General features: G+C 45.5%; 1 protein-coding gene across 1 annotated transcript in view; it reads left to right on the top strand.

Moving 5' to 3' along the window:
• Positions 1–11,125: 11,125 nt before the first annotated feature.
• Positions 11,126–17,055, top strand: part of LOC126162123 (protein takeout-like) — a 70,531-nt gene continuing 64,601 nt past the window's right edge. The window contains exon 1 of the mRNA XM_049918411.1: positions 11,126–11,227. Within this exon, the coding sequence (XP_049774368.1) occupies positions 11,158–11,227 (70 nt within the window). The 5' untranslated portion in view covers positions 11,126–11,157. The remainder of the gene's footprint in view (positions 11,228–17,055) is intronic.

Below are 17,055 nucleotides of genomic sequence, written 5' to 3'. Positions count from 1 at the left end.
GGCCAGAACTGGACAACCGTGGCCTGGTCAGATGAGTCCCAGTTTCGAAACTTCCTGGCAGATTAAAACTGTGTGCCGGACCGAGACTCGAACTCGGGACCTTTGCCTTTCGTGGGCAAGTGCTCTACCGAGTGAGCTACCCAAGTACGATTCACGCCCCGTCCTCACAGCTTTACTTCTGCCAGTACCTCGTCTCCTACCTTCAAAACTTAACAGAAGCAGGAGAGTTTCAATTGGTGAGTGCTGATGGTAGGATTCAAGTGTGGGGTAGTCCTCACGACGTCATGAATCCAAGTTGTCAACAAGGCACTATGCAAGCTGGTCGTGGCTCCATAATGGTGCGGCCTGTTTTTACATAGAATGGACTAGGTCTTTTGGTCCAGCTGAAACGATCATTGTCTGAAAATTGATATGTTCGGCTACAGGGAGACCATTTGCAGCTATTCATGAACTTCACGTTCCCAAAGAACGATGGAACTTTTATGGATGACAATGCTCCATTCACCGCGCCACAAGTGTTCACGATCGGTTTGTTGAACGTTATGAACAATTCTAAAAAATGATCTGGCCACGCAGATAGCCTGACATGCATTCCGTCGAACATTTATGGGACATAATCGAGAGGTCAGCTCGCGCACCAACAACACTTTCACAGTTCTGGGCGGCTGTACAGTCAACGTGACTCGATACTTCTGTAGGGAACTTCCAACGACTTGCTGAGTCCTTGCCACGTTGAGTTGCTGCACTACGCCGGGCAAAAGGAGGTCCGACACTTTATACGAGATATTCCGTGACTTTTGCCTCCACAGTGTAACTAATGATGCAGGGACAACATAGACATGGTGCTTAGCAAGAGTGTACTTCTTATCAAATAGTCCATAGCGGAAATTGTTAAAAATCCAAGCATGTTGTATTCGGTTACACTGAAACGCCAAAGAAACTGATATAGGCGTGCGTATTCAAGTACAGAGATATGTAAACAGGCAGAATATGGCGCTGCGGTAGGCATCGCCTATATAAGACAAAAACGTTTCTGGCGTAGTTGTTACATCGGTTACTGCAGCTACAACGGCAGGCCATCAAGATTAAAGTGAGTTTGAACGTGATGTTATAGTCGAAGCACGAGGGATGGGACAAGCATCTCCGAGGTAGCGATAAAGTGGGGATTTTCCCGTACGGCCATTTCACGAGTGTACCGTGAATATCAGGAATCCGGTAAAACATCAAATCTCCGACATCGCTGAGGCCGGAAATAGATACTGCAAGAACGGAACCAACGACAACTGAAGAGAATCGTTCAACGTGACTGAAGCGAAACCCTTCCGCAAACTGCTACAGATTTCAACGCTGGGCTTTCAACAAGTGTCAGCGTGCGAACCATTCAACGAAACATCATCGATATGGGCTTTCGGAGCCGAGGGCCCACTCGAGTATCCTCGATTATTGCACTGCACAAAGCTTTACGCCTCACCTGGGCCCTTCAACACCGACATTGGACTGCTGACGACCGGAAACATGTTGCCCGATCGGACGAGTCTCATTTCAAATAGTATCGAGCGGATAGACGAGTACGGGTATGGAGACAACCTCATGAGTCTATGGACCCTGCATGCCAGCAGAGGACTCTTCAAGCTGGTGGAGCCTCTATAATGATGTGGGGCGTGTGCATCTGGGGTTATATGGGACACCTGATACGTCTATACACGACTCTGACAGGTGACACGTACGTAAGCATCCTATCTGATCACCTGCATCCATTCATGTCCATTGTGCATTCCGACGGACTTGGGCAATTCCAGCAGGACTGACACATCCCACACGTCCATAATTGCTACCGAATGGCTCCAGGAACACTTTTCTGATTTTAAACACTTCCGCTAACCACCAAACTCCCCAGATATGAACATTATTGAACATATCTGGGATGCCTTGCAGCGTGCTGTTCAGAAGAGCTCTCCATGCCCTCGTACTCTTACGGATTTCTGGACAGCCCTGCAGGATTCAATGCGTCATTTCCCTCCAGCACTATTTTAGACATTAGTCGAGTACATGCCACGTCGTGTTGCAGCACTTCTGCGTGCTCGCGGGAGCCCTACACGATGTTAGGCAGGTGTACCAGTTTCTCTGGCTCTTCAGTGTATATGTTTTTAGGTTACTTGGTTGTGGCCAAGCTTAAGAATGCTTACATAAAATTCCATTACATCATTAAATTATAGTAATTCTGCCAGTAGGTCAAACCGCCGTTTTAGAAGACACCTACTACGATGTCACACATTAGTAATGTAGGGATGACGTATGTTTTGATGTAGCAAGAGTTTATTTGTTCAAATATTGCACTGCGATTTTTTAACATGCATAGCAAGAGCGTATTTGTTGGTAATAAACATAGCAGAAAGTTTTTTGCATAACAGGTCTACTTTATACCCAATAACTTCAGAAATTGTTTAACTCAGGATACCAGTGTATTTTGTTAAAATAATAATGTACTGCAGTAACTTTATGCATTTAAAATGAGGCAGTTGCGTGTATCTTGGAATGGAAACATGGATATTTGGGGATTATCGATCAAAAATTGTAAATAGCAGTAGGAGGTGGTCATACGATGGAATGCTTACAGAGAATGTCATGTTATCATCAATTCATGGTAATACAACAGTGTCTCAGTCCCATACTGTAATGTGAAAGTATCTTATGTCGTAAAGTGTGTTAATATTTACCGTCATTTTACATAATATGCCACGACGTCATTAAATTATACTGATACAGCCACATATTTTAATATAGAGATGTCTTGCGTAATTAATAAACATATATCCCACCAAGTTACAGAAAATGTTGTGACATCATTAAATTACAGTAAATCAGTTGCTCCACAACCTCACACTGTAATGTCAAAGTTTCTTACGCCACAGATTATGTTAATATTTACCGCAATTTAGCAGAATATGCCGTGACGTCATTGAATTACGGTCAAAGAGTATTATGTCAAAGTGTGTTCCCTCGAAAATTGTGATAATATTTACCACTATTTTCAAGTATGGTGTTTCTGCTACTGCTTCCGATCGACCCACTACAGCGTACAGACATCGAATGGCGGAAGTCACTCAGTTGCTTTAGAGATGAGAAGGGAGAGAGGGTTTCCAGGCATTTTAATGCGTTCCTATTGTCCCAGAGAGAAAAGGGACAGGGGAGGAGATTCCAGTATTCCTGTTAGTCAACATCAGGAGGGTGAGAATGACCTCATCTTAGATCATTATCTAGACTAGAACCAGCACAGCGTTTGGATGATCTCCATTTTCCTGCCATATTTTATTCCCACGATTACCCAAGATACGTGAGATTGGTATTAGGTTACACCCTGAGCTTGAATGAATAACATAAAATTGCCCGAGATGCGTGTGTGGCCTGGAAGGGGAGGGGTGAGAGAGGGAGGAATACGTGACACGTTTCAGGTTACTTCTTGACCTGGAATGTACCATATGCAAGTGTCCGACAGCTGTGAGTGGGTTGACAGATTACACATACATTATCTTGAGTGATGCGTGTCATTAAATCTAGAACACACACTGGTACCCCAGATCTGCAATCCTACCCTTTTTTTGTATCTTCATTTACTAATCGATTGCGTAAGTGTTCATGACATTCGCATTGCCATTCATAGTAACGCAATTTTCACAGAAGTGAACGTATGGTAGCACAATGACAGCTGTCAGAATTAAATTTTATCAGTCTAGCAAAAAAATTCGAAGAGTTTCATATATACGCCACAGGCTATTTCACAGTGCATGGCGGAGTGTACTTCGTACAGTTTTCTATGATACTCCGTATGCGTACTGAGAGAGGGATACATGACTTATCTATATGCCTCTGAACGTGCCTAAACTCTTTTTGTCGTATTCTCGTGATACCCTCGCGAGACATGCGATGCTAGCAGCAGAACTGCGGCACAGTATTTCTCGAATACACGTTCTATAACAATACCAAAGAGGTTTCTTGACAACTATGTCGTCTACCTTCCAAAGATTCTCATTTTAAGTCCGCGAGAATCTTTGTTACACTTTGGTATGGGCTATGCCGTCCTGTTACGGCCCTATCACCGTGTCTCTGGATTCGTTCGGTATCTGTTGTCACGCGTACCTGACGAAGATTCAAAACGCTGAAACAGCACTCTAGAACTGGTCCCACAGACGTCCTAAAGCAGTTTCCGTCTCAGATGCACTGAATGATTTCGGAATCCTTCTAAAAGATCTAAGTCTTACATTCGCGTTCCCTAATGCTGATTGTAACTCAGCGTTCAAAATGGTTCAAATGGCTCTGAGCACTATGGGACTTAACATCTGAGGTCATAAGTCCCCTAGAACTTATAACCAATTAAACCTAACTAACCTAAGGACATCAAACACATCCATGCCCGAGGCAGGATTCGAACCTGCAACCGTAGCGGTCGCGCGGTTCCAGACTGTAGCGCCCAGAACCGCATGGCCACTGCGGCCGGCTAACTCATCGTCTCATTTCATATTGCTTCCTGGTATTATCATTAAATACTTATACGATGTGTGTTTTTCAATACGTTCACCACCAGTCTTGTTGTCGAATACTTGAGCACAGGCGTTTGTGTGCATTTAACGCTTAAACTCTGGTGATAGCGTACGCGGTACGGCCTCCAGTGAAACGGAATCGTGAGCGCGAGATCCGCTGTACACGAAAACAGTACGTCAGCGAATGGACGCACGACACGAGTCTAGACGCGTCAAATAAAAGTGCATTTTCCTATCCCTCTTCTAGATCCGGACTGTGGATCGACAAACTTAGAAGTACGTATTTCTGTTGAATGTTAGGTTTAAACTTATAAGTTGCATATTATCACTTTTCACGTCAAATAGAGAACTAATTTTACATATCAAAGTATATGTTATTACATATCTGGTCTGATAAGGAGCGGGGTGCAATGACCAAAAATTTAAAAAAAGCTGCTCTTCTAAATTATGTGATGGGTGGTTGAGCCATTATTTTTTCTGTATTGTTAGTGGAAAGCGATTTGATCTAGTATGTAAGTCAATACGCTATTGTGCGATTTATCGTAGCTAACATTTTATTATTCCATTTCACTTTCAATCGACATTCTACAAACAAAGAAAAATTAACAGAAATATGACCGAAACTGATCATCTCAACTGAGGGTGTTTAAGAGCGTGCAGAAATGTAACAGGACATAGAGAATACTCCAATGAGAAATTTGAGGTAGGGAACCTGAGGTCGAAGAAGCCAGCTTAAGGAGATATGGAAGTAAACTTTGTCTATCATTGTTATTTTCCAGTTATTTACAACTAACATGCGTAAAAGTTTACACGTACTGCGCTGTTTATTTACATGTACTTTCCTTATTTCCTGCAAGGAAACAAGGAGGATGAGCCTGATTACTAGGAAGTCAGGATGCAGGTTTCCTTTACTTTTCTTGTCCGTAAGGTCGCTCTGTTGTATCGTATTTACGTGCTATGAATCAAGACAGACCCATTCATTACTCATCAACAACGAGTCCATGCAATGCTTGTCAGTGGTTGCTCCAACAATCTATTGATCGACCAGAGTTCCTCCAAATCGTGCTGTTTACTGACGAGACCTCATTTGATTGTGATGGTACACTCCTGGAAATTGAAATAAGAACACCGTGAATTCATTGTCCCAGGAAGGGGAAACTTTATTGACACATTCCTGGGGTCAGATACATCACATGATCACACTGACAGAACCACAGGCACATAGACACAGGCAACAGAGCATGCACAATGTCGGCACTAGTACAGTGTATATCCACCTTTCGCAGCAATGCAGGCTGCTATTCTCCCATGGAGACGATCGTAGAGATGCTGGATGTAGTCCTGTGGAACGGCTTGCCATGCCATTTCCACCTGGCGCCTCAGTTGGACCAGCGTTCGTGCTGGACGTGCAGACCGCGTGAGACGACGCTTCATCCAGTCCCAAACATGCTCAATGGGGGACAGATCCGGAGATCTTGCTGGCCAGGGTAGTTGACTTACACCTTCTAGAGCACGTTGGGTGGCACGGGATACATGCGGACGTGCATTGTCCTGTTGGAACAGCAAGTTCCCTTGCCCGTCTAGGAATGGTAGAACGATGGGTTCGATGACGGTTTGGATGTACCGTGCACTATTCAGTGTCCCCTCGACGATCACCAGTGGTGTACGGCCAGTGTAGGAGATCGCTCCCCACACCATGATGCCGGGTGTTGGCCCTGTGTGCCTCGGTCGTATGCAGTCCTGATTGTGGCGCTCACCTGCACGGCGCCAAACACGCATACGACCATCATTGGCACCAAGGCAGAAGCGACTCTCATCGCTGAAGACGACACGTCTCCATTCGTCCCTCCATTCACGCCTGTCGCGACACCACTGGAGGCGGGCTGCACGATGTTGGGGCGTGAGCGGAAGACGGCCTAACGGTGTGCGGGACCGTAGCCCAGCTTCATGGAGACGGTTGCGAATGGTCCTCGCCGATACCCCAGGAGCAACAGTGTCCCTAATTTGCTGGGAAGTGGCGGTGCGGTCCCCTACGGCACTGCGTAGGATCCTACGGTCTTGGCGTGCATCCGTGCGTCGCTGCGGTCCGGTCCCAGGTCGACGGGCACGTGCACCTTCCGCCGACCACTGGCGACAACATCGATGTACTGTGGAGACCTCACGCCCCACGTGTTGAGCAATTCGGCGGTACGTCCACCCGGCCTCCCGCATGCCCACTATACGCCCTCGCTCAAAGTCCGTCAACTGCACATACGGTTCACGTCCACGCTGTCGCGGCATGCTACCAGTGTTAAAGACTGCGATGGAGCTCCGTATGCCACGGCAAACTGGCTGACACTGACGGCGGCGGTGCACAAATGCTGCGCAGCTAGCGCCATTCGACGGCCAACACCGCGGTTCCTGGTGTGTCCGCTGTGCCGTGCGTGTGATCATTGCTTGTACAGCCCTCTCGCAGTGTCCGGAGCAAGTATGGTGGGTCTGACACACCGGTGTCAATGTGTTCTTTTTTCCATTTCCAGGAGTGTATTTCGAACAACAGGAATAGTCACGTGCAAGACGAGGAAAATTCTCACGCTTTAGTAGAGTCACGCCATCATGTAGGTTTGGCTGTGAATATCTGGGCTGGCATTATAGGCGACGATCTCATTGGGTCATTCTTCTACCAGGCCGTCTGAATGGGCACCTGTACTTGAGCTTCGAGCAAAGATTACTGCTTGAGTTGCTGGAGAACGTACCCTTGGCTGTTCATGAGAGGATGTGGATTCAACAAGATACTGCACCGACTCACTTCAGTGTGGATGTCCGCAACCATCTCAATGCTGTATTTCCTGGTGGCTGGATTGGAAGGGGGGATCCTACTCCATGCCCTGCGAGGTCACTTGACCTGAATACCCTTGATTACACTACTGGCCATTAAAATTGCAACACCAAGAAGAAATGCAGATGATAAACGGGTATTCATTGCACAAATATATTATGCTAGAACTGACATTTGGTTACATTTTCACGCATTTTGGGTGCATAGATCCTGAGAAATCAGTACGCGGAACAACCACCTCTGGCCGTAATAACAGCCTTGATACACATCGGCATTGAGTCAGACAGAACTTGGATGGCGTGTACAGGTACAGCTGCCCATGCAGCTTCAACACGATACCACAGTTCATCACGAGTAGTGACTGGCGCATTGTGACGAGCCAGTTGCTCGGCCACCATTGATCAGACGTTTTCAGTTGGTGAGAGGTCTGGAGAATGTGCTGGCCAGGGCAGCAGTCGAACATTTTCTGTATCCAGAAAGGCCTGTACAGGACCTGCAACATGTGGTCGTGCTTTATTCTGCTGAAATGTAGGGTTTCGCCGGGATTGAATAAAGGGTAGAGCCACGGGTCGTAGCACATCTGAAATGTAACGTCCACTGTTCAAAATACCGTCAATGCGAACAAGAGGTGACCGGACCGAGACGAGTACCCAATGGTACCCCATACCATCACGCCGGGGATACGCCAGTATGGCGATGACGAATACACGCTTCCAATGTGCGTTCACCACCATGTCGCCAAACACGGATGCGACCATCATGATGCTGCAAACAGAACCTGGATTCACTCGAAAAAACGACGTTTTGCCATTCGTGCACCCAGGTTCGTCGTTGAGTACAGCATCGCAGGCGCTCCTGTCTGTGATGCAGCGTCAAGGGTAACCGCAGTTATGGTCTCCGAGCTGATAGTCCTCGCTGTTGCAAACGTCGTCCAACTGTTCGTGTAGATGGTTGTTGTCTTGCAAACGTACCCATCTGTTGACTCAGGGATCGAGACGTGGCTGCACGATCCGTTACAGCCGTTACAGCCATGCGGATAAGATGCCTGCCACCTCGACTGCTAGTGATGCGAGGCCGTTGGGATCCAGCACGGCGTTCCGTATTACCCTCCTGAACCAACCCATTCCATATTCTGCTAGCAGTCATTGGATCTCGACCAACGCGAGCAGCAATGTCGCGATACGATAAACCGCAATCGTGATAGGCTACAATCCGACCCTTATCAAAGTCATAAACGTGATGGAACGCATTTCTCCTCCTTATACGAGGCATCACAACAACGTTTCACCAGGCAACGCCGGTCAACTGCTGTTTCTGTATGAGAAATCTGTTGGAAATTTTCCTCATGTCAGCACGTTGTAGGTTTCGCCACCAGCGCCAATCTTGTGTGAATACTCTGAAAAGCTAATCATTTGCGTATCACAGCATCTTTTTCCTGTCGGTTAAATTTCGCGTCTGTAGCACGTCATCTTCGAGATGTAGCAATTTTAATGGCTAGTAGTGTATTTCCTGTGGGCATATATAAAATCACTTGTGTATCAGACCCCAGTGGATACGGGGATGGAATTAGTTGCCAGAATTATAGCTGCCTGTGATGTGATTCGAAACACACCACGAAAACTTGTCAGGAAGCGTCATAATCTTGTTCGCCGATGTCATGCTTCCATTGAGGGTAGCAGCCATCAATTTCAGCACATTTTGTAAGATACAGTAAAATGTATAATATAATGTTCGGATGCAGTATTACTAGTGTCCTGCTTGACAGTGGCAAGTCATTTACGTTGCAAAGACATATGAGGTGAAACGAGCATGTGAAAACTGTTGTACGGGAGGCTAATGGTCGACTTCGGTTTATTGGGACAATTTTAGGAAAGAGTGGATCACTTGTAAAGGAGACCGCACGTAGGACGCTGATGCGATCCATTCTTGACTACTGCTCGAGTGTTTTGGATCCGTACCAGATCGGATTGAAGGAAGACGTCGAAGCAATTCAGAGGCGGGCTGCTAGATTTGTTGTCGGTGCGTTCTAACAACACGTAAGTGTTACGGAGATGCTTCGGTAACTCAAATGGGAATCCCTGGAGGAAAGGCGACGTTCTTTCCGAGAAACACTATTGAGAAAATTTAGAGAACCGCCATTTGAAGCTGACTGCCGAACGATTCTAACCGCCCACATACGTTGCTCGTAAGGACCACGAAGACAAGATACGAGAAATAAGGGCTCATAAGGAGGCATATAAACAGTCGTTTTTCCCTCGCTCTATTTGCGAGTGGAAGAGGAAAGGAAATGACAGATGGTGGTAGTACAGCATACCATTCGCCACGCACCATACTGTGGCTTGCGGAGTATCTATGTATGATGTAGATGTAGAAATGGTACGTTTATTGTGTGAACGATGGTATCTGCAGTTAACTGTAACTGTAACTAATGTAAATAAAAAGGTACACAGTAATGTGATTTTCTTCCTATTGTCTCCTTAAGCTGACTTCTCCGACCCCAGGTTCCCTACATCAAATTGTTCAGTGCACCATCCTCTACGTCCTGTTAAACTTTTGCACGCTCTTACGGAAACTCCTTGTGAATTACTTCACTCGAAATACATTGTCGGAAAATGAAGAGATGAAATCGAGAACTGACTGACTGGGTTATAGCTGATAGTACTGATTGCTTAAAATGTTTAATTTATTTCGTAATGATGGCATGTTTTCGTTGGTCCGCATATGATGGGACGATATGAAATGACACATACAGAGGGCACGCTTTCATTAGTTCATCAATGATGGTCCTTGTAGTGGTCTAGCATTTGACAAGCCCGATAGTGAGGAAATCCCTTCATTGGTCCTCATACAATGAGCCTCGTAATAAAAACATACTTTCATTAGTTCAACATATGACACGCCACATAGAGAGGGCACATTTAATTGGTTCATTATATAATGATCGTCGTAGTGAGTTATCTGGCATATGATGAGCATCATAGTGTGTACATAGGTCCATTATAACATAGGTCCATCATAACATAGGTCTCGTAGTGAAAACATACTTTCATTGGTTCATCATGATAGGCCTCGTAGAGAGGGCACGCCTTTATTGGTTCATCATATAATGGTCCTCATAGTGAGGGAACGCTTACAGTGGTCCGTCATATGTCGAGCCACGTAGTGAGGACACGCTTCACTGGCCCAATATGTGGCAGGCCTCGAAATAGGGCAACTTGCATTAGTCCATTATAAGACAGGTTTCATAGTGGTGATGATGGTGTTGATGGGTTTCAAAGGAACAAACGTCGTGGTTACAAGTTGTGGGACAAGGGGGCCGATTTGATAGTGAGGGAACAAAAACATTGGCCGTCATCTCGTGTCTAAAGGTTTCGAGAGAGCTGTTATTCATTACACCAAGCAGAATTTTTTCCAAGTGTTTGCCAGCGTCCAACGGGGATACTTTTCACCGGATAACAGCTCTGCCAGTGAAAAGGTAGTAGGGGAGGATGAATAATTACGTCAGTGGGAGAAGTGTACTGTATCGTCGGACATGTCTGTTGGTTAATGGGGACTAGTTTCCCTGAAATTTCGGTACTCAAAGTCTGTTGTGCTGCAACGAGATGGAAGCATACATTTCGAAGGTATTTGTGAATAAAATATGGGTAAAGGTGGTGTTTCCGAGAAGAGAGGTTGACGCAGAGGCTGTCAGACGACGAGGAGGGAGGTACGTGAGGTTTTACGTAAGGCGGCGCTATAAAAGGCGGCGCGCGGCCTTGGCGGCCAGCAGTCAGCACCTGCGGTCTCCAGAAGCTCTCCAGCATGGCCCGCGCCTGGACCCTGCTCGCTGTAGCCGCCGCGGTCGCCTGCGCCGCCCGCGCCGCACACCTGCGTGAGTACCGCAGCACCTGCGGCCGTCCCGGGCTGTACGTCTGGTTCACACGAGGATGTAGGAAACTGGCAGACACACGACTGCAGCGGATGACAGTTCGTGGCGGGTTCATTAATCTAAATTTAGATCGTCAGATAGCTTGAGCAGTCCACGCGCTAACGTTACGGGCACACGGCCGCTCTCTCTGGAATTTCAACTTTGGGATGTGCTTCGTGCTGGTCTAATGGGTGTCTTGTGAAGCACTGTATTCGAAAGACCGCCCCTCTGCCTTCATGCGACTCCTTGTGTGGCGCGCCCCTAAGCCTGGACTGTTGTCCACCTCTGCGACAGGCTTTCTGCCAGACCTAGAATTGAAGAGGATATTCTCTTGCATGTCGTGCACAAAGGATGCAATATTTTAACATATTTTAACCTATTGAACCTTAGTTATGCATCCTTTCTGGACTCACATTTTAATATGCAAATGGAGACAGGATATACGTTCTGAAACCGGCTAGTGCTTTCGTTTTTAAAAATAAATGATTTTTCAACTATATCATTGACGATTCACAGGCATGTTGGGAGTGGTCACTACCATTCGCTTCTAGCTGTGAACTAGAATTTACACCGGAAAGAATTCAAGAGAACCAGCATATCGTGGCAGCACTACGACAGCTGCGTTACGGTTTTTAGGGGACCAACAATCGTCCCGCAGGGTTCAGCACTATGTGTATAGTTAGAACGGCGATGCAAAGCCGATATTCAGAGATAATTATTTTTTATGGTTAGGGTACTGTTTTTTACGAAGCGAACTAAATGGTGGAACTTTGTGGCAGTTTAAAACTGTGTGCCGGACCGAGACTCGAACTCGGGACCTTCGCCTTCCGCGAGCAAGTGCTCTACCATCTGAGCTACCCCAGCACGACTCAGGACCCGTCCTCACAGCTCTACACCCGCCAGTACCTGGTCTCCTACCTTCCAAACTTCATTGAAGCTCTCCTCTCAACGCACACTTCGCTGCAGAGCGAAAATTCCATTCTGGAAACATTCCCCAGGCTATGGTTAAGCCATGTCTCCGCTATGTTCTTTCTACTAGGAGTGTTCTGCAAGGTTCGCAGGAGAGCTTCTGTGAAGTTTGGAAGGTACGAGATGAGGTACTGATGGTGTAAAGCTGTGAGGACGGGTCGGCACTCGTGCTTGGGTAGCTCAGTGACTCGAACTCGGGACCTTCGCCTTCCGCGAGAAAGTGCTCTACCTATTGAGCAACCCATGCGTGACTCATGACCCGTCCTCACAGCCTTACACCCGCCAGTGCCTTGTGTCCTACATTAAAACTTCACTGAAGATCTCCCCTCTACGGACACTCCCTCTGTAATAAATAAGTAAAAGAATCAACGATCAATTTGAACGTATGTCATGTGACGTCCGTCCAGACCAAACGAAGCACACTCCGCTGCAGAGTGAAAAATTCATTCAAGGTAAATGGTGCAGGAAAAGAAAAAAATATGTGTCTGGATTGGTACGTAAGCCTGCAATGCATGGAGCTAATGTACCTGACAACGTAATTGCAGCTCCAGTCCATTATGAAATTAATCCAAAACTTCGCACATACTTCCGCTGACGCTTTCCGTTGGCTTCTCATTAGAACTGAGGAGGAAATTTAAAATCAGTACACTAATTTCCGACGACCTGCAGAAAATCTATTATTTACAGTCTTTTTATTAGCAACTAGGAATATTTAAGTTTGTATTTAGGAATTTTTCGTCGGTACTTGGAAGAATATTTACATATTAAAAACCTAAATACATAACATCAATGTTCCATAGTAATATTTGTTTTGCATTTCGTTATGAACCGGCTTTCAAGGCTACACTCAGACAACTTAATCTGCAAAGCCGAAAACCGATTCATAGCGAACTATAAAATAAACATTGTTGTGGTACATTAATACTGTCTATTTGAGTTTTTAATTTACGTTAATACTTGTTACGTATTTTAATAACTGATATTTGGTGATATCTGTAGTGACATATGCGAAGCAATTACACCGTTTTATTAACGTACGTATTAGGAATAGTATGGTAATAAAACACGATTAATAAAATGTGTTTTATGCATACAACCTGTGACATAAGTTACTAGATAAAGGCTCTGAGCACTATGGGACTCAACTGCTGTGGTCATAAGTCCCCTAGAACTTAGAACTACGTAAACCTAACTAACCTAAGGACATCACACACATCCATGCCCGAGGCAGGATTCGAACCTGCGACCGTAGTGGTCGTGCGGTTCCAGACTGTAGCGCCTTTAACCGCTCGGCCACTCCGGCCGGCTACTAGATAAAGTTTCCTATATAGTTTGCTAGGGCCTCTCACGAGAAAAAGATTTTTATTTACTCGGCTATTACATTAAAAAATCTGTAACATAACATGAATACATCAGCCATGTAATTGCAACTGCAACGAACATAAGCAACGAGGTTGGTCAGGTCTTTACTATATTTTTAATTTCAATCAGGATAGTAGACACATATTTTTCTACTTTCAAGGAAATTCATTATGTTGTTCATTTTCAATAAAAAGGAATGCAAAGTTTGTGATTATTCAGTCGTTTCCAAATATATCTTTTTTTTCGAGTCCCCGTTAATATTTTTGAGTACTACGGCAATCTTTTACCGATCATACTTCTTTTCCTTCTGCATTTTGTCTGCGGGTCTCTTGGAATCGACAAGCACCGATGACATGTAGCGTATATTCTAATATCACCTGCACTATATTCTCTGCGTCCCTCAAGCAGTTCACATCAGCAGCAAAAGTAGTTCGCAATCAAGATAGCTGGTGAGAGGATGTGAACTTCCTACCACGGTGCGCTGAAAGACAAACAGCCAGCAGAAGACGGGCTAGCACCAGCGTATGTGACCCAGTGTGACAGAATGCAGTTCGCTAGCGCTCGCCTACCATTTGCAAATGGTTCAAATGGCTCTGAGCACTATGGGCTTAACATCTGCGGTCATCAGTCCCCTAGAACTTAGAACTACTTAAACCTAACTAACCTAAGGACATCACACACACCCGTGCCCGAAGCAAGATTCGAACCTGCGACCGTAGCATCAGCGCGGTTCCGTACTGAAGAGCCTAGAACCGCTCGGCCACAGCATACTGTTTGCACCAGAGACAATTCTCGTTCTCTGGTACTCCGGTGTAGGCCAGGCTTCACACTTAGCCTTTTTGCGCACCAAATGTCTGATGTGATAATGACGTTCTGCGCGCAGGCTATGTAGGCTCAGCCCTTGCGGTCGTACCACAAAAATTGGAAATAAAAAACGTGTTTGTGGGCCCTCGTAAAACACGTAGATATAATTATTTTTTGTGGGCCTATTTTGCTGAAGTTTTCGATGTACACCCGATGTGAATGTAAAATGTAATGGCGTATGGCACGATATGCTGGAAGACTCCGAACGACAAGCTGAGTCTCCTAATTGGTAAGGTTTTTGTTATCCTTCGTGTGCACTGTCACCTTTCCTTCGCGAAGTGTGAGATTTGTGTGTTAAGTGTATTTGAGACATGTAGATGACTGTAATGGGTGTATGTGTAATGTGTTGTCATGTTTGCGTTGTGTGATGATTAGAGAAAGGAGAGGATGAAACCAGTACGCGCCGGCCGTTGTGGCCGAGCGGTTCTAGGCGCTTCAATACGGAACCGCGCTGCTGCTACGGTCGCAGGTTCGAATCCTGCCTCGGGCATGGATGTATGTGATCTCCTTAGGTTAGTTAGGTTTCAGTAGTTCTAAGTCTAAGCGAGTGATGACATCAAAGACCTATAGTGCTTAGAGCCATTTGAACCAAACCGGTACGAGCACATTGCCTACTCCTCTCGAATAACATCTAGGGGACCATAAACTCATTCCATAAGACACAGCAGAGAGGTTTGGAATTTAATCCACAACATTGGCGCAAATTCTGGCGATCAGGAACTTTATGTCACCATCCCTCCTCCCCTTCGCCGGAAAAAAGCGGAAAATTATAAATTGTAAACTTTCACGACCGGAGAAGCACCTTCCCGGTGCTGAAGAATTTGTGTACGAGTCTTCGATCGTGGGATGATAGCAACGGCGGACGACGGCAGGCGACAACGGCCAATTGCGCTCGTGTATTCTGAAGATGTGACGTCACGCCATTGCGCGGGAGCACTCGTAAAAGGAATTTTGTTGCAGTCAGGAGCGCGCCTGGGTGTGAAGCGGACACTCAGAGAAGCAACGATCCACTTTGAAAATGTCCTCCGCAGACGGGAAGGAAAACGTTGGGTTTTAATGTTAAACCCATTCGGCCACGGTGTAATGTCCGGAACATTTTACATTTCCCCGTCCAAGTGCCAGTCACGCCTGTCGTCGCTTAACTTCGGTTATCAGACGGGAAATGGTGGAATCAACGAGGCAAGGCCATTGGCACTTGATATGAATGAAGTTGGCGGCGCCTAGTAAAACGTGTGTCACTTAGTTGAGGGAGAGTTTTAAAGAATGATTAACGAAATTTCGTCGGTTTTCAAGTGAGTTCGACTCTTGGGAAAACGATTCCTCCCATACCTCATTCCTTCTGGCTAGGATCAATAAAAATGTTTACTTCCTGTGGTCTGCTGAGGATTCTTGAGCTCTGGAAGCTGGGGAAAACCATTTTCAGACAACTTTATTCGTTAATGAGATACTGCGAGAAAGTACTGTATATTAATTTAAGATAAGTAAAATTTGCTTGACTTTCACATTCCTTTTGTTCTCTTGCACTTGCCTAACAAGTATGTTTGCTTATAATTATAAATGTTATTTTTAGGCGGTACAGTCTGGAGCCGAGCGACCGCTACGTTCGCAGGTTCGAATCCTGCCTCGGGCATGGATGTGTGTGATGTCCTTAGGTTAGTTAGGTTTAAGTAGTTCTAAGTTCTAGGGGACTGATGACCTCAGAAGTTAAGTCCCATAGTGCTCAGCGCCATTTGAACCATTTTGTTATTTTTAAGACTGAAATACTGATTTTACGTAGATTTGACCCTCAACACGTTACTCTTTTTTTAATGAAGTTGTTCATTGCGATGTTAATAACTCTCGCTGTATGCCTTAATGAATGCAGTTCTTTGCTTTTTTCTATCATCAATTCGTTAAATCATAAAATCTTGCAGCAAAATTGTATATAGTTAAATCAACGGTCGAAGTGATCTCGTACTCCCAGGAAATAAGTTCAGGGGAGCAAATGCAAGAATCCTACATCGCCGTCCTGGGCAATCTGCTGGTAGAAACTGTTGCCCTCCCCCGACCTGTTATGAAGTATCAAGTGTCTTCCCGTGTCCTCTGTGCGAGTGTCATGGGTGCGTGTGCAGTGTAGTATTGTGCATCTATTTTTGTTGTAGTTCTTCTTCTCTAATTGGCGTACTGAGATTGGCGTACTGAGACCCACAAAAGACGGAACATACGTGTCGAATCATGTCTCGGTAACCAAAAGAGAGAACAACGTCTCGACTTATGTTTTGGTCAAGACGCCGTTACAAAATGCTAATTTAGTTCAGGAACACGGAGTAACACAAGAACTTCAACATTCATCAAGATGATTTCTTATGTGGGTTTGTGGGCACAATAAGTCAACTGTTACTTTCACGCTTTCTACGTAGGCGAATCAAAGGGTCTTGGTTCTTGGAATTTTGCTAGTAGGTTTCCGAGAGATATTAAGCATCTTTCCTTGAATGCCTGTCATTTCCTATTTTTGAACTTATGGGCTCGATGTCCTGAAATGAACCGCAAATAATTAGGCAGTATTTCAGTATACGCTGTAAAAATGTCCTTTAAACAGTGTGCGTCACAGTCGAACT

This window comes from Schistocerca cancellata, chromosome 2 (genome assembly GCF_023864275.1).
Source record: "Schistocerca cancellata isolate TAMUIC-IGC-003103 chromosome 2, iqSchCanc2.1, whole genome shotgun sequence".
Taxonomy (NCBI): domain Eukaryota; kingdom Metazoa; phylum Arthropoda; class Insecta; order Orthoptera; family Acrididae; genus Schistocerca; species Schistocerca cancellata.
Note: the sequence above shows the minus strand (reverse complement) of the source record. Positions and strands in the feature narration are given on the sequence as shown.